This window comes from Oxyura jamaicensis, chromosome 1 (assembly GCF_011077185.1).
Source record: "Oxyura jamaicensis isolate SHBP4307 breed ruddy duck chromosome 1, BPBGC_Ojam_1.0, whole genome shotgun sequence".
NCBI lineage: Eukaryota > Metazoa > Chordata > Aves > Anseriformes > Anatidae > Oxyura > Oxyura jamaicensis.
The window spans coordinates 183,592,770-183,617,048 of record NC_048893.1 but is presented as its reverse complement, the minus strand read 5'-3'; the positions used below and the strand labels follow the sequence as shown (position 1 = coordinate 183,617,048).

Sequence of the window (24,279 nt, the reverse complement as noted above, 5' to 3'; positions counted from 1 at the left end):
TAAGAAAGGAGAAGAAAGATGGCAAATTTCTGTGTTGTGCTCGTAGCAGCCATAGGATGCTTGGCTCCATAAGGCCTCTGCCCAGGAATGGCTATTTTCTTTCCCTCCTGTTAGTTCCTGGGCTGTGACAAGAGGTACAGGAGGAAATTTGTATCCCTGCTGGTGAAATGGGCTTGTGGCTTTACACAGCATCTAAAGCTCAAGCTGAAGGCACCAACTGTGGGCCCTCTGTGCTCCTGTGACAGAAGCAAAGCCATTTTCCAGAGCTCTGACACCAAAACCACTATGCAAAAAGTAGTTGCTTGCTGTGATGCCTGTGGGAAAATGCTGTTGTCCCTTCCACACAGAAGAAAATGGAAAGATGGTCAGCACGAGATAGCCAAGGAGCTTTGAGTTCAAAGGCATGTATTTCTGGCCTGTGGTTGTGCAGCATGGTGGAACAGGGAGGGTTTCATCCTGGTGTGGGGCTCTTTTCTCAAGTGACAAGATATAGGATGTGAGGAAATGGCCTCAAGTTGTGCCAGGGGATGTTAAGGTTGGGTATTAGGGAGAATTTCTTCACAGAGAGGATGGGTAAGCTTTGTAACAGGCTTCCAGGGAAGTGGTGGAGTCCCCAGCCCTGGAGGAATTTAATATGTGTGTGGATGTGGCACCAAGGGACATGGTTTAGTGGTGGGACACAGTCAGTCAGGTTGAGGGCTGGACTTGGTGATCTTGAAGGCCTTTTCCAACCTCTGTGATCCTGTCACTGACGCACACTCTTACCAAGTTATTTGTGAACTTAAATCTCAGGCATGGCCAGCTCAAGTCGGGAGGGCATGGACAATTTTCAAAAGGCCAGACTATATATATGTGAGAGCTGAGCTGCCGTGACTCGGGCAGTGCCCTCAGGACAGCCAGATCTTGCAGGCCACAGGGTGCGATCCTGTACTGGGCGGGCACACACAGGGCTCCTCGCAGGGACAGCTAACGTGATTTCTGGTGACTTGGTGACAACAGACACATCAGAAAGGCCCAGTCTGGTACAGTGCTTTATCTTGCAGGGAATAATAGAGCCCGTATAATGCTGCACGGTTTGGGCGCTGCTGTGCTAGGTCCTGCTCTCAGGTTGCACGCAGGGGAAGGAGGATTCACACAGCACAAAGGTAGCACCAGGTAATGGTAGCTTTCGGTGCCAGCCCTTCCAGCTGCGTTAGGCAGTGGTCACTGACCTAATCCTGCTGCCACTAACTGGCCAAAATTCATATTAATTTCAGTCAGGCTTTATGACTGGGAATAACTGTGTTTTTGTCCCTTGGTCTAAACACAGGTGGTGGCAGAGTCACTCCTGCATTCTTGTGGCCATTCATTACCCACATCATCTCCTGTCCACAAAGAAAATAACATGTTCTTAGAAGAGGCAGCTTTTTTTCCTCTGGTAAATAATCAGTAATGAAACCACAAGCTGCTGCTTGCCTTGTGCTTTCATATAGCAAGGTGAAAATCTTGTGGGCTACACAGCATGTCTTCAAAAACCAAACCTCAGTTGGTAGGAAAATCTGGGCTGAAATGACAGAGGAACAGCAAAGTTTAGGAAAGGCTAAGGTCAAAAGAGAAAACAAGCTCGGGAATGTGTTTCTGGTTTCTGAGGTTCGTACAATATTCCCTGAACTGTAGGGACTTACCTGCTCCTACGAAATGCTGCATTTTCATGATCAAATCACTCTCACCACATGCTCTGTAGGCTAGATCCTGACCTTAGGTCCTGTACCAATCTCACTGATTTTGGGGAACAAATCCCTTTCTTTGAGAATGTATTTATATATTTCCTTCCTTTTGATGTGAGCAGGAGTGTTACACTATAAACGACATGCTGACATGGAAAAAATCCTCATTACCAGCCCAGGAAACCTGACCCTGGTGATACTGGTGACAGCAGCTTTCCATGCATCTGCAGAAGGTGACTTTTGCACACTGGCTGAAGTGCTGGAAGCGATAAGGGCACAGCTTTTCTCTGCACCTGCCTATGCTCCCAGCTGTGCATCGGGGGACCCCTTCCCACCACCCACTCAAAGCCACCCCTACCCTGCCCAGGCACTGGGGACGAGCCCTGGTGATGCTGGCTGTAAGAACAAGCTATCAGTTGTTGCCTAACCCATCTTACACCTGCTTTAACTCGTGTTGTTTCTTCAAATTCCTCTTCAACTTCTCTGTTTCCGCAGCCATTTGCTTCATCACGTCTGAGCCACGTCCTGCCGCCGCAGCACACGTCGGCAGGGACAGCCCGGCCACCAAGGGGGACTGCTGCAAGCATTTAGGAAATGAAGCCAGGAACGCCGTGAGTCCTTGGCCATAAAAAAACATGCTGCAGGCTGTGTCTTGCTGAGCAAGGTTAGTTCCCAAAGCTGTTTTTCCCCAGTTGTCGTCATAAAACCTCAGTGAAACCACCTACGAGCTTCAGAAGTTGTGTGGGGGAAGGGGTGTACATCGAGAGTCCCTTGTTAAAGCCCACAGGGCTTCTGCTGCTTAAATTGGCTTGTTCTCGTAGGACTTTGCTGGGCTTCGTGGGACGGTCAGAGAGCCAGATCCAAGGAATCAATTCATCATCATTTTCTCCCCTGAAAACAGATGACTCAGCCATCAGAACTCTTGAACAAAGGTGTTTGTGCTGGGCTCCTCACTCTTTCATCTGCCTAATTAGAGGCCCTGAGGTCTGTTTAGCGAGGCTGCTCCAAGTGCTAGGTAGAGCTGAAGGCTGCTGGCGAGCCAGTTTCCCAAAATACAGAAACAGCCACATCCAAGCTCCACGGACGGGCAGTTTTATGAGGGCGATTGTCAGCAGCCACAACAGGTCTGCGTGCACAGCACAGCGGCATGGCGCTTTCAGAGGATGACAAATGTGTAGTGTGCCTCTAAACCAATTCGTAATCGGCTGATTCATGAAGACACAGGGAGGAAGCACACCCAGACTGATCTCCCTGTGTATCATTAGCTTATTACTGTAATCTCTCCTTCTGCCTGCAGTGTGTCCCTGGACTGATGGCAGCACGCAGCTCTCCAGGTCTTGACGTCAAGGTGGTGGTGTTGGTGGCTCCTGGTGGATGCAGAAATCAGGCAGAGAGGTGCACATCCTGATGGCACAAGGGGAGGCAGTCAGCAGGACAAAGAGGAGATTGAAGAGAGAAAGGGTATCTTCCAGATGCACCAATTACAATTAAAAGTAGACAGTTGGCTCTCTCAATCAGGAAAGGAGACTTCCAAGAGCCTGAGTCAAGTGACTCAGTCCTATACCCCCCAGAATCAGTTCCTACAGGAAGAGGCAGGGTCCGGCAGAGGCACCCCACATGTGCTGGCACATGATATGGCCTGCTCCCCGAGGGCCAGAGCACCAGCCGACAGGAAGGCAGGAGGGATGGAGGAGGGAGAGGAGCAAGCCTGCCAGGGTATCTGCCTGATGACTTCTCCTCTAAGTCAGCTGTAGTCACAGTCATGTTAGTAGGTATGGGGCAGGACTGTGAAAAATACTTGATTTTGTCAGCCCGATGCAGCGCTGAGGAAGGGCTTCGGATTTTCTCTTCACTGCACTGGAGACATGGAAAGCTTGCAGATAAAACAGGAAGGTGTTTTGCTTGGAGTCCTTTGCAGAAAGCACAGTGGACGTTTGGTCAGTTTCCAACTCTCAGAGGGTCTGGTGGAACAGGTCTTCACAGAAGCTTTCTGTTCAAACACATTTTAGGAATCAGGCCTCTAAATTAAAGGCTGGCTCTGGCTACGCCACGTGCTGTCCCGGCCAGCGCTGTGAGGCAGCTGTGGGTTTTGGAGCTGACTCCATCTGATTAAAGCTACTTGAGTCAACTAACATGCTACTCCCAGGTTCACACTCAATTAACCGTGACCAGAGTAGCTCCTTCAGATGAGAGGGTAAACGAGAACTGGGCACCGTTAAGATGTTTGTGCTGCACTTACACTGTCCAGCAAAAGACTGGAAATCCTACAGAAAACAGTACGGCCTCTTGCCCCAGATTTTAGCATGTAGATTCATGAGCAGGCACAAAACACAGGGCACATTTTCAGCCACGACTGGCCAAATGGAGCCGAGAGGATTTGGAAAGAGGAACTAATACCAAAATGAACAAAGCTAAGTGGGAGAGTCTCAGCCATAACCAGGTCAGTGTTGCAGGGAGTCACCTTCATCAGAAGGGATTTTTTCTTTTCATTTATAAGTCTAGGCAAAAGCATTTTTGTTCCTTTGATGGCTGCATTGTCCTTTTTCTCCTTCCACACCCTTCACCCTAGCAGCTCATTACATACACTCATTTCACCTTGCCTTAATTAAGGATGTGCAAAATACCTGGTATGCTGGTGCTGAGTTCCTGGCTGAGACTGCAGGTATGAACAGGTTACTGAGTAGAACTGGTTAAATATGTTCAAAGAGCTGTGTCATCTGGTAGAAACAAAACCTTTCCGTGGGAGCAAGAAAAGGAACATTTTGGCCTCTTATTTTCAAAAGTAAAGCAGAAAGCAGAGGCAAAGCCAAACATGTAAACTTGAGCCCAGACAAATTGTTTTGCTTCGGGGCGGTTTGTGATGCAGACAGCCTTGGGTTTGTTTCCGCCCCAAGACAAACCAAACCTTGAAGCTGGAATTTCTGCCCCAGACTGGAGCTTAAGCCCTTCCTGCTCCCTTCACTGCCTGGTGTGGTTTTTCCATCTCTGCCTGCTCTGAATGAAGGTGATGCTTGCACAGCAGTCAGCCCTCTTCACTGCGGCCCTGATGTGGTGGTACCAGCCCCACATCATCATCCAACCTCATGCCATGCTCCCGCAGGTACCTCTGCCCTCCTGCTGTGAAAGCACCACCCTGGTGCACCCATTTCAGGCGCTTTGAAGCGGTTCCCACTCCTCACCCCTGCACAGGGTGACAGTCCTGTCCTCCTGTCCTTTGGCCATGGGGAAACCTCTTGGGGTGAGGAGGAGACTGAGGCTTGAGGGCTCTGTGATGGGGACACAGCCGGTTTGCCCTGAGCAGCGTGAATACAGCCTAAGGCCCCCAAATAGTCTCGGCAGCACAGACAGGGACAGGGCTGACTTTGGTCTCTCTCTGCCCTAAGGCAAACGGTCTCACCTTCGTGCTCCACCAGGAGAATCCCTTCCTTCCCAGAAGCAGTATGAGGCCTGGAGGGTGCTTGGGAAGGCTCACATGAAAGCCACACTGGCTACCTTATCTCCCCCTTTATAAAACAAAAAGCCTATGGACGCTACCTGAGGAGCAAAACCTCCTCAGTAACCTCATTATCCCTTCGTTTGGGGAGTTTACTGTAAAACATCAGGCTTTGGATCTTAATTTGCTGGGAAGTGCAGCAATGCAGTTAGCTAGACTGATAATGAACTGAGTTGTGTGACTGCTTCAGAGGAGAGGGGGACTATTGCTGGACAAAGACAGAAGGAAACGGAGGAAGAAAAAAGCAAAATTTCCTCTTCAAGAAACCGATATTTTTCAATACATTAGCAATAGAAAGTTATGGACGTGTTTCATTTTGTTTTTCATTTTGATCAGAGGCCATGTTCAGTCCAACTTCAAATATATCCCTATCTAAAAAGGACCTTTTTTTTAAAAAAAAAATAAAATGTATACATATTTTGAAGCACATATTTGGACATTTTTCTTTTCTAAGTAGCATCTCCACTGCCCTGTTTTTCTTCCTTGTGTGGCTCAAGCAGCTCAAAATCAGTTTGGGGAAACTCTCCCAAGAAATGCAAGAGCCCCATCCACCCCCTCAGGGCGCTCTGCAGCTGAGGCCAAGCTCTGGCCAAGCCTGGCATCCCACGCTCTTCCCACTTCCCGGGGCCCAAACCAAAACCTTGTTGATGACCCAAAGTAACTTTTTTTCTTGGCACTGCCACCCCTGCTCCCAGCTCCCCAAACCTTTGCTGTTCACAGGCTGCTGGGAACCAGACAAAGCTCCGGCTGCGTGAACCCCATGAGATGCACCCATGGGCGAGGGGCCCTCCTGCCTGCTGGTGGTGAACATTGGCCTTCGGGGGCTTGTGGAAGTTTTGCACTTTGTGAAATGAAGAACGCATTTCTCTTGTCACTAGATGGCTCTATCCGCCTTCACTAAACACACACGGTTTTCTTTTTACATCCCCAAATCAGCGGCTTGTGGGGAAGGTAAATCGCTGGTGGGTGGGCTAATTCATTTGGGTTTGGATGACAGTTTTCGTTATGCTAACATCCCCATTTCGTTTCCTGCTAACATCCCTGAATAAAACAAACACTTGTGAGAAATCTCGTGTTTTGAGATTTGTGTGACAGTCCCCTCGGGGACAAGGTCTGGGTTTTCCTCCAGCACTTGTGCAGATTTGAAGCAAAAAGGGAGGAATTTGGATGTCTGGTGGATGTTTAACTTGGGTGCAGACTAGTGGAGAGTCGGGAGCTTCCTTTCCTTCATCCTTTGTTTAGTGGGAGGCTAAGGGTGGTGGCTCCCAGCACAAGACAAGGTGACTCCAGCTGGTGGGACCATGCCTTCCTTGTGTGCCACTGACCACCCCCAGGGACCCCTGCCCAAGGGACCCTGCATCACCACCAGCAGCTACCTGACAAATGCACACAAGCTATCTCAGTTCCTCTTCCTCTTTGCTGCCTGGATTGCCAGCACCAGCTGTGCTTGCCTCTGCTGCTCCCCTACCAGGAGGTAACACCTTTGGCCCAGAGGGCGAGGATGCCTGGACAACTCCCCAGCATCTGCACCAAGTGCAAATGGCAGCAGTAGGAACTGCCGGACCAAACCTGAGTTCTTCTATGAAATCACTGGGAAAGGGCGTAGATTCCTCTACCCACCCCAAACACTTGGTATTTGTGGATAATTTGGGATCAAGCACTGCACACCCCAAAGCCAGGAGTTCAGGAGCAGACCGGCAGCCCTGTGCACCGCACTCTTGCAAGAGTTTGTGTTTAAGGGAGGAGGGGATGCTTGTGCACAGGGGGAGTGCAGGGAGGTGGGTGGAAGGCAAATCCTTGCTGTACAAGAGGCAGAGGGCACACACCGAAGCCCTGGGGATGTCTGAAGTCTCAAGCACTCAGAGTAAAAGTGTTTTCAGGTTTGGATGTCTCTGTGTTACTGAAAAGCTACTGCAAGTCTGATTCTGGGCAAGAAAGAACATGAGACTATCGCTTTTCCAAGGATAAAAACTATAGGTTGAAAGAAAATACAACATATTCCGGGGCTTCGCTGGCTGTATTGGTTTAAGGCTGGGTATTTTATCAGTTGACAGATCTCTCAAGTGTGTTCAAGAGATGTTTGAAGCAAAATTCTTGCCCGGAAAGAGTTACTATCTGAGGATGTAATCCAAACCTGTTAAAGACTGCGAGCAACTCTCTACTGATTTCAAAAGGATTTGAATCAGGCCCTGGGGAACGAGTCCTTCCTCACATCGGCAGCTTCCATGAGACAACCCTCGTAATGACAGCTGCTGGCAGGGCTGTTTGCAAGATCACAGCCTCCGCTGCACGAACGATACATGAAACTAGGGGCCATGGTGGGAAAGGAAGCAAATTTGCTTATTTAGATAATTAACAGGCATTTGAGATGAGCCTTGATGCGTGACATGTTACTGGCAAACTAATAATTCTGTCTGGTGAAGCAGCAATTATTACAATAACGTTATGGTCCACTAAAATAGCTGTCCTGTAGAGGATGGGGGAAATGGTGTTTCTCCTTCTTCCAAGTAAACAGACTACGTGCTGGAGAAATGCCCCGAGGGCTCAGCCAGGGGAGGAAGGACTCCCACAGCTGCTGTGTGGCAACGTCTGTTGTAACCGGCCTTCGGAGGATGCCTGGTTTTTATGGCTGCAGGTAGCTGCAGGCGTAATTTTGCACCTGCAATTTTGGTTGGACAGATAACCTCCTTCCTTATTGACCCATGCAACCTGATGCCTCGAGAGGCCTGCGTTGTGAGCACAAATAATTGTGACTAATTAAAAAAAAAAAAAAGTACCATCTTGAGGACAGATGTGATTCTGGGCATTGTGTCCCTTCTGAAAATCAGCTGTGCCATGAGCCAGGATAGACCAATACCCCTGAGATGTCCTTTGGGCAGGCAGCTCCTTCTTGGAGTTGTCCTGGAGCAACTTTGCTCACGTCAGGGGAACACAGAGGTTCAATGGAGAAGAAAATCTGGTCCTTTTTGGTTTCACCTGGTCTTATCTGATCTTGTCTAATGGCTGTGCAAGAAATTTTGTTCAAGGTCTGACTCCTCACCGCATAAAATCAGCAGGGACAGCCAACGGGAGGTTGGCTGGGAACAGGGGGCTCCGAACTCTGCTTCACACAGCTCTGCCCTGCAACTTCGCTGTCGCCTGCAGCCTGTGCCCCCTGCAGAAAGAAGAGAAAATAATGCGATGTGGATTTCCTCTGTTTCTTCTGTTGGGGAACCAGTCCATTGAGTAATTCATTAAAATCTGCTAGACCAGAAATAGAAAAAGCATCAAGTGACAAGACAATGCTCTTAGAGAAATCAAGTCTTTGATAGCTTTACATGCTTCTTGAGTGCAGGGAAAGACAGTCAATAAAGTTCCTCGTGGCCTAAAAGCAGAAACATCTGTCGGAGTCAGCTTGCTAGGCTGAATATAGCAGCAGGAAAGCCCAACTGATTAACTCCATCCTCTTCCTAGCATGTTTTTGTGGCGACCAGAAATCCCCAGAAAGGGCTCCTGAGGACATCAGCACCAGTAAAAGCCAGCTATAATTCTGTAAACAGAGAGATCTAGGGCACGTTATTCCAACTGCACTTTACCTCTGGCATCCAGGTTGCATAATTCACACCTACTGCATCTGCTCCCCCTTAGCTGTGGGATAAGCTTTAATTTAGGAAGAGAGGAAGAGCCCAGGCTCTGATGAAGGAGAGAATAAGGCTGATGATGTGAAGAAGAAATGAGGGCTGGGGTCCTTAGGATCTTGCAAATAGGCTGGAGCAGGGGCGGGGGGAAGGACAAAGAAGATTAAAGCAATATAGTGGATGCAAGAGGCCCTTCCAGTGTGGCCGGGCTGATGCTGCTCGATGCGAACAAACCCCTGCTCCTCTCATCCACGTGCACCCCAACAGGAAAAGCAGCCAGATTTCTGGGGCTTTCTCTTGATTTTTTTTTTTTTTTTAACATTTTTTGTCTTCTTTCATTTGTGTTTTGAGTAATCCTATGGGATGAAAATGCTTAAGAATAACAGCCTTTTCTATTCTCTCCGCGGCATTGACTTCAAGTCTGGTATCAAGTGACAAATTTGTCCCCGATACCACGAGGGAGACTGTCTTCTCGGTGGCAACTTGGCAAATAAATAACATGTCATTTTATGGATTGTGTTAGGGAAAGAAACATTTCCCATCATGAACGTGCCTTTTTTTCCTCCTCGGTGGTACATTTCTGCATACAAGTGTACATTTCTGTGTACAGAGGCATGTATACCTCAATTAGAACAACTTAAAATTTATTATTTTAAATAGTACTAAGCAACCTGGATACAGTTTAAAGCATTTTAATCAAATATTGTTTTTTATTTGTACAGTTGGAAATAACTTCAGTTTAGAGCTTGGCTTAACATAGCATTTAATGAGTTTCTTCAATCTTCCCACACTTATTTATGCAAAGAACCATTATGTTCACTGCTACCTTTTGGACAGACATACATAGTTAATCCCCCAATTTTTAAGAAATTTCAAAAACTGGAATTTAAGTTGTGATGTAGCTAATTTCCTACAGCCAGGCTCCTGAAGCTTGAGCTTTACTGACCACTCACTGTGCAGTATTCTTTGTTCAAATTATCCACATTCTGTCTTTCATCAAGCCTGAAACCTTCAAAAATGGTCACAGTTCCTGTAGGGTACCTTTCAATTAATGCACTGCCTTAAAATTGAGGAGAAGCAAAACCTGCTTTTGTGTTCAGACTTCATGAACACACTGAGGGAAAGATGTAAGGAGAAGGGCTTCACTGGAAGTCTCTTCATCACCTCCCCCTTTGTCAGCCTTGAAGGACACAACAGTTCCAACAAGGCATTCAAGGCATTCACACTAAATGTCTTCCAGGAGCACCAACATCTGGGTAATTTTGACATCCATTCAGCTGAAAACACTGGAAATCATCCTGAGGGCATGTGCCTCAACATTCCTATGCATTCCCAGTTTTGCCAAAAAGGAGCATCATCCTGAAACCTTGTAGCTAATCAGGAAAAAATGACTGAAAACTTCTTTCACAGCTTTTGCAGCCAAATAATGAATTATCTGTGACACCTTGTCCTGCAATATGCTGTGGATGAGCTGAAAAAATATGTAGGAGGAAATACTTCTTCTGGTTTTCCATGAACTTTTAACATCATTAGCTGAAAATACCATACAATGTTAAAGTCAAAACATTTGATTGCAAGGCATTAATTTTACCTTTTACAGCTTCCTTACGATCTTGGAAATGATCAGACAGTAGTCTATTCCCTTCTCAATCGTGGAAGAACAAACAACTACCAAAAAAACCTTTATTACTTCTATTCTTTCAGGTATCTATGGTGTTTGGGAGTTGTTGCAGGATTGCTGACAGTTCAGTTGCAGTCATGGTCACCAGGTAAAAACACACAAATGGCAGTTAATGTCACCAAGTCACAGCCACTCTGCTTCCCACCTCCACTGGGTCAGACCAAGCCACCTTCGATATGGTGCCTCAAACAGCAAGCACTTAGCTTGTAAGAAGTGTATAGGAAAAAGTCATCTTTCAGTCTGCAAAGCTGCTCACGTGGGGGAATCATTCCTGCAACTCCACAGCTATTCTGTAAGTACATTTAAAATATGTACTTACATATTATTATTTTAGTACACATTGAAATAATTTCTGTGCAATTTTCATAAAGAAACATAAAATCTTTGGACTTCAATGGTGCAACATAAGGAGAAATGACTGTTGTCAGACATACAGTCAGTATGACTTTGACTACTGCACAATGACTTGGTGAGAAAACGAAAACGCCTTTGGTAGACAAAGATATGCAGCCCATTCACTCGGAAGGCCTTTGGAGGAAAATGAATATCCCCAGCCCCATGTGCAGCCTTCCTGAGATTGCTGCTTAATTCTGGCTAGATTGTGATGGCTTAGAGGAATAGTTTTAATCAGTCTGAGGGATTATTACCCTCCGGGTTGTGTGTGTGTGTGGGAAGGGGAGTTGTGTGATGTTTTATTCTTGAGGGGAAAAACTACCTCAATTCTGTTTGTTTCTCTTTGTTTGGTTCGTTTTGCCCCTTTTCAGCTTGCAGATTATTAAAATTTATCAGTGGAAAAGTGGTCCTCATGTTGGAAATTTACATCTTCAGGTGTTCTTTTCTCCACTGCACTTGTTTACATATTAGAAGTCTCCAGTGCTGAAAACTACAGAAGATCTTTCCCACATGTGAGATCAAACCTCAGTCAGAACCCACGGCTCTTTCCAGCTCTTGTGAAGGACTCTGAAATCCTCGCTCTGTAGTCACCTCAGAAGACATAAACAGCATAACACAGTGAACATCCCTCGGGTCTGTACTCTTCCTCTATTTAAATATATCCAAAATTGTGTGAAAAGTCCCCGAGGACTCTGCTGAAATCTCTGACTGGGTGACCAGGCCCCCCAGAAAGAGTTGGGCAACCATTGTGTTTCAAAGCTTGATGTACGTGTATTGCTCACAAAATGCTGTAACGCATTACGTAGAACAAAACCCAATGTGATGAGTATTTGCTCTCTGCATAGCCAGTAGTGGTATTTTCCAAAGTTTTCTTCCTTGCATGCTATTTATTCATGTGTGTTAGACTGAAGTAATAGCACGTTTTAACAGGCAAAGTCTCAAAAAGGAAAAAAAAAAAAAGAAAAGAAAAGAAAAGAAAAGAAAAGAAAAGAAAAGAAAAGAAAAAAGTGGCAGCTTTTATTACCAAGTGTTTGGGTTGGTACTTGTTAAAAACTGAGATTTTTTCAGACTGACTTCCCTTCCAAAAATAAGGTGAAAATGAGCTGCATTTCTTGCCATTGCTTTGTGAGGGTCTAACTGACAGGCTCAGCCTTCGATCCCTCTGCAGATGACCAGGATCAGAGAGGTTCCTCAGGGCTGTGGGGATCTGCTGCTGGCTGCACAGGGACTGCTCACTCTGCCCAGCAGCTTCCCACAACTAGTGATAGGACTCAAGTTGCACCAGGGGAGGTTCAGGGTGGAAACGAGGAGACATTTCTTCGCAGAAAGAGCAGTCAGGCACTGGGACGGGTTGCCCGGGGAGGTGGTGGAGTCACCGTCCCTGGGGGTGTTCAAGGCTGGACGTGGTGCTTGGGGACATGGTTCAGTGGGTGACAGTGGTGGTGGGGGGATGGTTGGACCAGGTGATCTTGGAGGTCTTGTCCAACCTTCATGATCCTGTGATTCTGGATTTCTATGACTGGGAGTTTTTCACCTCAGGATGGTTCCCTTGGCACCATCAGGTCTTGGCTCTCTGCCCATACCCCTCACTCTCTGGGGGGGTAGCAGCAGACAGTGAGCATCTCCCTAAGTAAATTTGGTGGCTCAAATGCTGCGTATCAAAGCAGACGATTCAATAGCACAAGTTAGGAAACATGGAGATGGCTTGGCGAGGTATCAGAGCCCCTCAGCTCCGTGCAGCCCCACATCTTCCCCAAGGTGTGACCTCCAGCTGCATGGGGACAGAACATGGCCAAGGGTGATGAGCCACTGGCACCATGGTGTCCCGAACAGCAGAGACACCTCCGTCTGGGCTGCAAATAGTTAAATTACAGGGCAGGTGTTGGGAAGACTGCAGCGGGGGGGGGGGGGGGGAAACCTGTCTCTGTGAGACTCCCCCGCCCCACACCAGCGTCGCGCACAGCCACCATAGCTCCCCCTGCGCGCCCGCCCTAGTGGCGCACCGCGCACGCGCGCGGCGCCGCGGCCATTTCGTCGCTCGGCCGTGGCGGCGGCGGCGCGCTCACGTGACCCTCCCGCATGGCCGTGGAGGGAGCGGCGGCGGCGGGCGCGTCCCCGCCCGGCGGCGGCGGCGGCAGCATCGGGAGCGCGCCCGCCGCCCGCCCGTTCATCTGCTCCTTCCCCGGCTGCGACGCCGCCTTCAGCAAGGGCTGGCGGCTGGACGCGCACCTCTGCCGGCACACGGGCGCGGTGAGGAGCCGCCTCCCGGGGCTGGGCTCCCCCTGCCCGCCGTGCCGGGTCCCCGGGTGCGGGGTGGGGGGGGGGTCCCGGTTCTGTCCCCGGTCCGGTCCCGGTGGGGTGCGTGGGTTCCGAGCCAGCCTTGTGTCTTGCAGAGGCCGTACGTCTGCGGGCACGAAGGCTGCGGGAAGGGCTTCACGAGGGAGTTCCACCGCGCGCGGCACCTCCTCACGCACACCGGTGAAAAGCCGTTTGAGTAAGGACCGGGGTTTTGGGGGGGGATTTGGGGTTCTTGGGGTGAGGCACGGGGATCCTGAGGGAGCCGGGGGGCGGCACGGGGGAGGGACTTAAGTTGCGACGATCGTGTTTCCAAACAGAAAATGCGTGTGGGAAGGGTGCAGGCAGCGTGCGTGCCTTTCTGCAGCCTGCCGCCGCTTCTTCCACGTTGCCTTTTGTAGGTTTGGTCTCACTCGGCGGCTCGGTGGGAAGGCGGGCACGGATACTTGTCCTGCCTAATGCAAGAGAGCCCCCCGTTATAGGATGGACCTGGTGATCTTAGAGGTCTTACTCTACCTAGATGGTTTTATGATTCTATCTAGCACCGATCCATGTAGGTGCTTACAGGAGTGGGCAGAGCTCTCCCTAGAAGGGAGAGGAAAAGAAGGAAAGGCAGTCGGTTCATATTAGTGCTTAATAGCTGCATGCCATGGATTAAAAGTAAGAAATTCCTACATGTTTTACTAAAATCCCTTCCGCTTACCAGGTTTGCCAGTGGCTTGTAATGGTAACGGTCTCTGGCTTTTCATGTCTTTAAGCCAAATTTCTGTATTTGGGCTGTGAATTTTGGTTGTTCTTCCTGTGTGCCTCTTGTCCAGCGATAAGTGTATTTGCTTAGTGTACAGAGTTTGAGAGTGATAATAATTTAGTTTATTTGCAGGTGCACAGCTGATGGGTGCAATCAGAAATTTGGAACAAAATCAAACCTAAAGAAACACATTCAACGCAAGCATGAAAATCAGCAAAAGCAGTATGTGGTGAGTAACTAAACTACATCTGGTACTGCAAAATGAAGGCTAAACAAGCTCCTGTTAGGATGTGTATTGAGATCCTTGAACCTGTTATTACACAGAATTTGTATGTGTTAAATACTGCAACTGGGGTTTCAGCAAACATAGGTGGACTGGGCTGTCATTGTTTGGCCTCTAATGACAACTTAATTTCCTAAATAGTGTGACTTTGAAGGCTGTAACAAGTCTTTCAAGAAACATCAACAACTTAAAGTTCACCAGTGTCACCACACCAATGAACCTCCCTTCAAGTAGGTGAATAATTTTACTAATGAACTTTAGAATTCCATTTAAGCACTATGGATGAAAACATGTGCCTTCTCTCAACCTTTTCATTGATGTGGCATTTAATACCTGAAAAAACTTGCATGAATGTAGTCGTGATTGTCAGTATGTTTCTTGTGCTAGCTCTTTCATCAATTGTCTGCTTTGAGCAACCATCATGGTGCACTGTAACTTCAACTTCCCATGTATTTTGTTAGTATTTATTGCAGGTTCACAGGAAAAACAAACTAGTCTTGAATTCACACAGTGTGAAACACAAACATAAAATATTGCACAGTAATGAAAAATGCAGTTACCTCTGTTTTCCAGTGAAAAGTAGGAACTTGGCTAACGCTGAACTGAGCAGTGGCTTAAAAAAGGTGAGAGCCTTGGACACCAGTCTGAGACACTGCATCACAACTCCGTTATTCACATCACATGTTGGTACAGATCTGCTGAAAGAATCCTGTGTTTCTTACACGTGGAACACACTTCACAGGAGTGTTCCACTTAAGTGCGGTAGCGTGGCTGTGTCACCAGTACAAAATGCTGTTGGTGCTCTGCTGCTGCTCTGACTGCTGGATTTGTACAAATCTCTTCAACCTTCCACTTCCTGTCTCTCTGTTTGGAGAGCCGGAGTATGAAGGATATGAAGCTTGATTCTTTAGCTAAAGCGTAATTTGCTGTACACATGGGAAGCATTATATAATTTACTTTTACAAGGGGGGAAATAGAACAAATCTCTGGGCAAGGGAAAACTTGGGTTATTTTGCACACTTTGTGCCTGACTTAACAGAAAATGTGGATGCAGTGCAAGAAATTAAAGCAGTATACTTTATACCTAGATGTAGTCATGAAGGATGTGGAAAGAGCTTTTCTACTCCAAGTAGACTAAAACGGCACGAGAAGATACATGAAGGTAATTTGTTTTTTCTTCTTACTTCTATTATGTTTTAGCAAAAGAAAAAGGACTTTTTCTGGTGCAGATGGTATGCACGGACGTGTGACAGACATGAAAGTTTTCTGGGCCTAGTGATCCATGCAGACGAAGTAAGAATACCTGTTTTGAATGGGATACAATTGCAGGACACTGCAGCATTCAGTTGTGATGTACCTGTGGCAGGCTGAACTGAGCTCAGGATGCCTTTCAGTTATTTATTTTTCTCCTGATACGCTTCCTCGTCAATAATCCATATCCTGGAGAGAAGATACAGGCTAATGGTTAAGCCACTAGCCTGTTTTGATCCTGTTGGTTAGGAACAGTTCCCAGTTCTGCCACAAATTTCTTACGTAACCTTGGCAAAACCATACAGGCTTGCATATTTAAAGTTGTTAATGTATTTATGTGAAAGGTATTTAAGTGGAATTGTCAGGAGGTGGTCATACAGGTGCTTGAGCTTATTCTGCTACACTGCTATCCATCCTTTTAGTACTCTTGACATCTAACTTGCTTTCCAGTGTTAATAAAAAGCTGTGACTAGGAAGAATATCCAAAAAGCTATGACTTGTACTGCATTCATTTCTTAAGACAGGCGCTTGCTTACATTTCTTTGACCTTTTCCAGTCAAAGAACAGTATTAGCTTTCTGTGGTTTGTTTAAAAGCCATCTTGTCTGTTTGATAAAATGAGTCTCTTTAGGTTTGAGTATTACTGTATGGTAAAGTTCTTTTATTTTTTTTTTTTAATATGTAATACAAATATTTATATAGAAATCCATTATTGCAGTTATATACCTGAATGAAAGTATGTCGCTGGTGAGAAAGTAGTTTTTCTGAAGACAAGAAGAGGTAGAGCTTCATAAAGTCATTTAAGTTGGAAAAGACCTCTGGAAGTCATCTGGTCCAAATCCATGCTTGGTTAGACCAGGTTTTGAATGCCTCCAGGGGCAGGATTCTCCAGCCTCTCTGAACAACATGTGCCTGTTGCCTTCTGTCCTACTGTGCAGTATGGGAGGAGATGAGGAATATTTGCCTCTAATTTTCAAACACTGAAGGTGGAGTTTGCCCTTGTAAAAATGAACTGTTTGCCAGACCCTTTGTGATTGTAAACAGCTGTTGTCTCTAACAGGCTATGCATGCAAGAAAGAAAACTGCTCATATATTGGAAAAACGTGGACTGAGCTTTTGAAACATAATAAAGAAAGTCATACAGGTAAACTCCAAATGTATCAGTAAACCAAACTTCCTTTTGAATGAATGGGAAACAAAATGCTCATTTGAAGAGTAATCCTTGCTTAACTTGCCCCCTTGTCATTGTACCTAGACAAACTTGTTTACTAGCACTCCAATGGTAAAATGATTTAGTCTGGCTAGACCTTTCCTTTAATTGATGAAAGTGTTAATCAGTATGCTAACTTTGCTTTGTGATCCAGTTAATGAGGAATTGTATAACGTAGGATTTTGGATCTAGGTAACTCACACTTTGTTATTCTCTCCGCATCAGTGTTCCCTACACTTCATGTGAGTTTTAGCTTAGTGGTAGAGGTTTGATTATAGGGTTTGATTCTAAGCTCCAGCAAGAAGCTGTTAACTTATATTGTGCTTCTATGTCTCTCTCTCTGCCCCACCCCACCCTCAGAGCCAATAGTTTGCAGTGAATGTTCCAAAACTTTTAAACGCAAAGACTACCTCAAGCAGCATCAAAAAACACATGCTGTGGAGAGGGAAGTCTGCCGCTGCCCAAGAGAAGGATGTGGGAGAACTTACACAACTGTATTTAACCTCCAAAGCCATATCCTCTCTTTTCATGAGGAAAAAAAGCCATTCTGTTGCGATCATCCAGGCTGCGGAAAAGTGTTTGCAATGAAGGTATGTATCTTTACACTGTCCTGATCTGAATTGCATAATCTGAAATTAAACTCCTTCTTTTTTCCTTTGCAACTGCAGCAGAGCCTAAGAAGGCACATAGTAGACCATGATCCTGAAAAGAGAAAGCTGAAATTAAAAGTAAGTTTAAAGAAATCCTCTCATCCATATCCTGTCATCTCACAGAGGAGGGTTAACATTAAGTGTTTTAGAATGTGATTTCAAGTGGCAAAACAGGCCAGCTATCTATTTAATTTGAGGGATTCTTGATCTTTTTGAAGCTCCTTTAAATGTAGTGCTAGCCTTTTCATTGCTTTTTCTTCTACCTCTCTCATTAGTCTTTGCATCATACATATGTTGCTAATTCTGTATTTATTTCTGCCAGACAAAGCGTTCTCGTCCTAAGAGGAGCTTAGCCTCTCGTCTGAGTGGATACATTCCTCCTAAAACACAGCCAGGAAAAGGTGCGGTTGTGACAGAGAGCAAGACAGTGGATAAACCCGTGGAGAATGAAATACCAACTGTTGAAATTCTGACTCTGCAGTAAAGGTTAATTGAGACAGTTTTCTTCATGGAATGACCAGTGCAAAGCTCAACAACAACAAAAAAAAACACTTTATTTTTTTTTTAAATAAGAAATTAATATTGTTTATACCTCTTCATAAAATCACTGAGGCAACTCACTTCTGATCTTCACTTCCATCGTGGTTTACTGTACTGTTTTTCTGCTTTTCCGCCTTCTGGTATGCTTGCAACTCTTTGTCAGACATATGTCTCAAAATACAGGTACTTGTTCCTTCTTTGATAGCTTTTGGCTTGGAAAGGTAGGTGGCTTTGTCAGACACGGTCTCCAAAATCCGATCAAAAAGGATGAACTGAAAACAAGGGGGGAAAATTGTGCATTTTACCCTAACATGGTTAGAAAATCACTTCAGCCCTAGTTTGAGCAGTTAAGTTTATCAAGCTGAACTCTCAGCTCATAGTTAAGTTTTTAAATTTAAGGAAAACCTAAATGTGGACTGGCATGAAGTGTTCCCTCCCATATCCAGTTCTTCCACATGATAACGCTTTCCCTGTAAATTCAACTTCCTACAAAAAAAGTTTTGTTCTTTTTGAATGAAGTGGCATCATAATTTTTTTTCCGAGCAATTTACTGGAGAGAATCAACAAAGAAAAACTCAATTCACTGCACACACTAAAAGAAAAAAGAAGTCGTTGGAAAAAAAGTCATTTGTGCAAGTGACAAGTCTGAAGGCCCTGTAGTTATACTACTAAATTGCCATTCCAGTAGCTTTGAACACAGCAATGGAAAACTAACCTCATCCATGGGATGCACAAATGAGTCTTCGCAAGAGCAGTTAGGTTATTGAAATAATCCAGCTAAAATAGAATCTGCTAAAAACCTTACTGCAAAATATCTCAGTATGTGAGCTGGCTTAAGGTGTAGATGGGAGAATTTTACCAGCCCAGTTAAGGTAGTGCTGAAAAGAAATAGCAACTGCTTAAGCTCTGCAGTCAAGACCAGTATTACACTGGTACTCTTAATAAAGCATAGTACTAGGATTGTGTATACAGGACTGCAGTGTTTAAACAGACATAGCAAGTACTGCTTTCGTGGGACCTACACTTATTTGAGCAGTGAACAATACATTAAAAGAAGGTAGTCCTGTAGAGGGGAAGTTAATCCCAGTACACCTATGTAATGGAATTGACCGTCCACTTACCATGTCTGTATTGCTATCTTGCGCTTGGCGGATGGTAACTTTAACGTGGTACTTCTTTTCAATCCAGTGTGCTATCTGCTTGGTCTTGGTCTCCAAGTCGTTCTTAGCAATAGCTGAAGAAAAGGATAACTCCTTCTGAACCAGCCCTGTTTAAAACAGAACTAAGATCGTGTTGGGATAGCATATGACAAACTGCTGTTTTATTTAGGCTGTGCCTAAATTGATACCTCACATTCAGTGCTGTAACAGGAAGACTGGCTGCATGTTTGGGGCACACAGGAATGTCTCTTCAGGGTCAGAAAATTCAAGTGTTTTTATTTCAACTGCAATTTTGTTTGTACCACCCACAATGCAGGCCTAACAGACAAATAGGTGAGCATCAGATCTGGACTTAAAGACGTAGGGTACAAATTCCTATAGTTTGCTTGTTACGTAGCTGAATGTGAAAGCCTTAAAACTAGGCACCTCTTCATCTCAAGCCCATTTTCTTACATGGTAAAGTACAATATTAAAGTGGAAGTACAACATGTTACAATACATTTAAACAAGTTGGTCTCTTCCTCCTTAAGAATTCTTTAAAGTAGTTACCTTGTGAATGGTATTTTTTAGCTTCTGGAACAGAAAAAAATCACTACCACAATAGTACGCTCTAAAACGATACCCAAAGCACAGATTCCTTCCTTAACCTGAGGGTAACAAAAGACAATACAAGGTCAGATGCCTTTTCTAAAACTTTCTTCCCAAACTCTTTGTTAAACTGCTGGAGCAGACAAAAAAGCTTCCAAAATGTTCAATACTGGAAAAGTTGTTCTCTTATTCTGTAAAAGAAAGGGCTCCAGACTTTGTCCCAGCAGCAGGCCAGGAAGAGAAAGTTTTGTGATTACTGGTGATGAAACTAAATTTGTGTATCTGGTGCACATAATTTGTAAAAACTGTAATTTATGCCTTAATAATTAACAGAAATTCAGCGAGTCTTACAAAACCAGAATCTAGTTGTATTAAATAATAATAGATATTAAAACAAAACAAAAACCAGCAGATGCCAAAATAGTAAATCCTGAGAAAGCAATAGAAGGCTTCTCTGGAGAAGACTAAACTAATCCAAAATTTTATTTTGACTAGTGCAAATCCTTAATAGCATGGACGGCAGTGACATTGCTTTGGATTTACACAAATGCAAGTAAGAGGATTTAATCTGCTGAAACCACTTTTAGTATGGCATGTTTCAGTGGTCATTGCTGTAAGGTTAACAATGTAGGTACCTGTTTTTGAACTTGCTTTTTTCTTCTCTGCACGCTTAAGCTGCTCTTCATGAATCTGCTGCCCAGTCATTAGCCTGTACACAGGAGGTACAACGTTCTCACGAAGCAGAACTAGTTTCAGGTTGTGCTGATCCATAAGTCTGAGTGCATCTGCTCGGTGCATATTTCCTAAGCTCTCTCCATCCTGGTTGATGACGTGCAAAATCCGATGCGGAATTCTCCGCCCAACGCTTCCAAACGCTGCATTCCGTTTGGGTTCTCTGTGAGATTTTTCAGCTGTACAAAATGGCTGAGCAAGCCCAAACACAGTTGTCTTTCCAGGGTCGGGTCCAGCCATGCAGAATGAAGAAAAGACTCCATTCTGTGTTGTCTGTGTCAGGAGAGTACCAAAGAATCTTTTTGTATATCCCTTCTCATTTCTGGTTGCTTGACATAAAAGTTTCATCACACAAAAGGTAGTCATTCTGATAAAGCAGGGAAGAAGAATAAACAAGTTAACTTCATCAGTCAGGTTCTTCTACTTGTCATTAGACCTAACTCCACTAAACCCCCATCCATTAAACCACTCTTTGACAAAGATGCATAGCATTGTTACACAGAACGAGCAATCAATTGTAAGTAATTTTACAGTAACAAAGGTGGCTTTAAACCAGAGAGAAAATGTGACAATGGGGCAGAACGTGTAGAATTTGTTTCGTATTTTAACATCTGAGCTTGAATTCCAACTTGGAAGACTCCAGAACTTCTAGTTCCTTTCTCCTGACACAGCTCATCTGTGTAGAGAAATTAGCTAATGGTTACAAGGGAGAATTTGTTGTCAAATAAAAAGGCTTGTCACACTTTTCAAGTCATGTATTTTCTGTCCTGATTTTTCTCATGAAATATGCAACACTAGGGCTTCCTTTTTGCTTCTGGTACTCTTCTTTGGAAAGTACTGTTCAAGCCACATTGCTTCAGCCTCACCGTAATTGCTCAGCCTTCCCAGCATCTACTGCCTGACTCTGCTGCCGTGTTTTGTATGGGTTTGGAACTTCAACATGCCATTTTATCAGGCATTTAAAGTATCAATTACCTTTTCCACTTTCCACAAACATTACATTTGGTGTGGCATAATCCTGTTTACAATGAGCTGAGCTGTTTTTTTTCCAGTTAACAAAACTTTAGATTTCTTGCATACAAAATACATGCACCTAAGCAGCATGAATTACTTGGAAAGTGCAATTCACTGTAGACATTTCACCAGAACCATCTAGTAAAAATGCTGACAATGAGATTTTTCTTCTTGAATGATGTTGAAAAAAGCTTGCAGGAAAGAGGGAAAAATAAAAGCATAAGGAAGACTTCTCTGCAATACTTGGAAGAGAAAATAAGCAACAAATTTGTATGTCTAGGATCCCTGTAGGTAAATTAAAATTTAAATGAATTTTTACAGCCACCTATCCTGGCACAGTACTCATGAAGCTTCATGCTTTCAAAACAAGCCTCAAAGTACATCACTGCTTGAAATTTGAAAAATAGTGAAACTGCTCTTTGGACACGTCTTCCATGATCATTTTTCCCCATTCCTGCCTGGTCCGTGTAATCCCCCTGGGAATCTTGGTGCACCTGACCGCTCCTCTCATTTTGTTCCAAACCTCAGAAGCCATCTGCTTTCCAACTGCTGCAAAAGCTTTAGATGCAAGGAGCAAACTGTGGACTATGATCTGCAGGTTCGGTATTCCGTGGTTAAAATGCAGCAAGGACTGAGAAAGCCAAAGATGATACAGGAAGCTTGCCTGGTAAGCTGGGAAGAGTGTGACTTTCTTTTGCCTAGCAAGGAACATGACTGTGCTGTGTGAGCATGTAAATGTATACATACATATGTATATCATTGTGTAAAGGTGTTTCTGTGTGCATACATGTAAATACGTGTGTCTGTACGCACATATACCCATGGAAAGATGCAAGCAATAAGCAAGCACGAGGAACTATTTATAAGCAATGTTCAGAACAGGACCAAATAAAATGACCTGCCAGTGAACAAACAACCTAAAAACAGGGAAATTTTGGAGCCTGGAACAGACTTCCAATTTTAACAACAGGGACAAAGCCAATACAGACCACCCAAAGCCCCATCCAGCCTGGCCTTGAACACCTCCAGGGTCGGGGCATCCACAGCTTCTCTGGGCAACCTGTGCCAGGGCCTCACCGCCCTCTGAGTGAAGAATTTCTTCCTAACATCTAATTTAAGCCTCCCCTCTTAGTTTAAAGCCATTCCCCCTTGTCCTACCGCTACACCCACTGACAGCATCCCTTCCTGCAGCCCCCGGGGGGTCCTGTCAGGCTGCTCTAAGCTCCCAGTTATTAACATGATTTCACAAAGCACTGTCAGAGGAGCAGCTCCACCTGGGAGCCTCGCAAATCACAATAAATCGCCTTTACCCCGCGTCCCAAGGCTCCAGCCCCCGTCACCAGCCGCCCCTACGGCCGGGCAGCAGCCGCGTAGCTCCGGGAGCCGCCGGCCCCGCTCTGCTGGCCGCCTGCCCTTCCCTTTCTTCCCCGTCGTTACGTGCTGCTGTTCAGATCCGCCAAACCCCGGCCGAGAAGGGCGCTTTTTGGGGAGAAAACGGCGGCTTTTCGGGGAAAACGGCACCGGCGCTGCCCGGTGCGCGGTGTCCGGTACCCGAAGCCCGGTGCCGGCCCCATGGGCGCCCCTTACCTGGCAGCCCGGCCCGCCGGGACCACAGGGGCCACCTGCCCCTTCCCGTCACCCTTCCCCTTCCTCCTCCTCCTCTTCCTCTTCCTCCACCCTCCACGCGTGCGCCTGCCCGCCCCCTCCACCCCCACCCCGCGCCCGTGTGGGTTCGAGCCCGCAGGAAGCTGCCCGGAGGGAGGCCTCGTACCGCCGCCTGCCTGCTCGCAGAAAAATGTATATATATTTTTTTTCATTTTGTGTGACTTGGTTGGACAAGACCTCCAAGATCACCTGGTCCAACCATCCCCTACCACCACTGTCACCCACTAAACCATGTCCCCAAGCACCACGTCCAACCTTTCCTTGAACACCCCCAGGGACGGTGACTGCACCACCTCCCTGGGCAACCCGTCCCAGTGCCTGAGCGCTCTTTCTGAGAAGAAATGTCTCCTCATTTCCAACCTGAACCTCCCCTGGTGCATCCTGAGGCCATTCCCTCTAGTCCTATCACTAGTTACCTGTGAGAAGAGGCCGACCCCCAGCTCCCCACACCTTCCTTTCAGGTAGTTGTAGAGAGCAATAAGGTGTGAGGAGGGGCTGACTGAATTGTGTGCAAAACCATAGAACTTCACTAAAGGAGTTAAAAATCTGAAATTCATTCACATGACCGTATTCTCATTAAAACACCTTGTCTGCACTAATGGCCATGGAAACCTGCCATTAACCCAGTTAGTTGCCTGCATAGGTGGTAGTTGGTGTTAACAGCCAGGCTGAGACCTGCAGGTTTGCTTGTGCTGTGCAAATGGCTCCTGCTTTTTCCATCCTTTAGTTCATTTCTTGATTTATTTCAGACTTTACGCCTTTACAGTTGTGAGCATTTGGGGAACGGGGATTGCCATCCAGTGTAGCAGTGGAGTGCCTAACAAAACGGGATCTCAGTTTGATGCTCTTGAAACAAATCATTGAAATTCTACAGTATCCAGTTGTGGAGAGTGCAAAATTCCACAATAAGGAGAAAAAAAATGCAGCTCCTTTGATGGTCTGGAAATCAAGTGTGGTATTTGAATGACCATGAGGGGAAGTTCTGGGAGATCCAAATCCTGGAGATACTATTTTTCATCTTCAGACTCTGCAATACGCCTCGGAGGAGAGCTGTTCAGAGGCCTGGGCTGCAGTGAGCTCCTGTTGCCTCTCTGAGACCGGTCCCCACAAGACAGATAATTTTCAGCAGTGTTAGTAGGAGCAATAAAGTTAATAATCCTCACTGTGATAAAAACTACCTGCATGAAGGCAAGATATTTCAGAGCGGAGTATTTGCATTCCTTCTCTCTACCCTTTATTTAATTCTGTTAAGTT

The 24,279-nt window shown here is 45.7% G+C and overlaps 2 protein-coding genes across 3 annotated transcripts; one reads left to right on the top strand and one right to left on the bottom strand.

Moving 5' to 3' along the window:
• Positions 1-12,584: 12,584 nt before the first annotated feature.
• Positions 12,585-17,959, top strand: GTF3A (general transcription factor IIIA). The gene is made up of 10 exons (XM_035337942.1): positions 12,585-12,603; positions 13,007-13,140; positions 13,284-13,384; positions 14,066-14,162; positions 14,358-14,446; positions 15,305-15,378; positions 16,527-16,610; positions 17,037-17,266; positions 17,345-17,404; positions 17,649-17,959. The coding sequence occupies exons 1-10, from the start codon at positions 12,585-12,587 to the stop codon at positions 17,808-17,810; spliced, it is 1,050 nt and encodes a 349-aa protein (XP_035193833.1). The 3' UTR covers positions 17,811-17,959.
• On the bottom strand, positions 17,861-23,025 carry MTIF3 (mitochondrial translational initiation factor 3). 2 transcript variants are annotated; one of them, XM_035325586.1, is made up of 4 exons: positions 22,948-23,025; positions 20,250-20,713; positions 18,988-19,133; positions 17,861-18,138 (listed from the first exon to the last, which is right to left on the bottom strand). In XM_035325586.1, exons 2-4 carry the CDS (start codon positions 20,710-20,712, stop codon positions 17,944-17,946), a joined length of 804 nt encoding a protein of 267 aa, XP_035181477.1. In that variant the 5' UTR covers position 20,713; positions 22,948-23,025; the 3' UTR covers positions 17,861-17,943. The 2 variants fall into 2 exon arrangements, with proteins under 2 accessions (XP_035181477.1, XP_035181488.1); XM_035325597.1 differs by lacking the exon at positions 22,948-23,025 and adding an exon at positions 22,671-22,902.
• Positions 23,026-24,279: the final 1,254 nt, after the last annotated feature.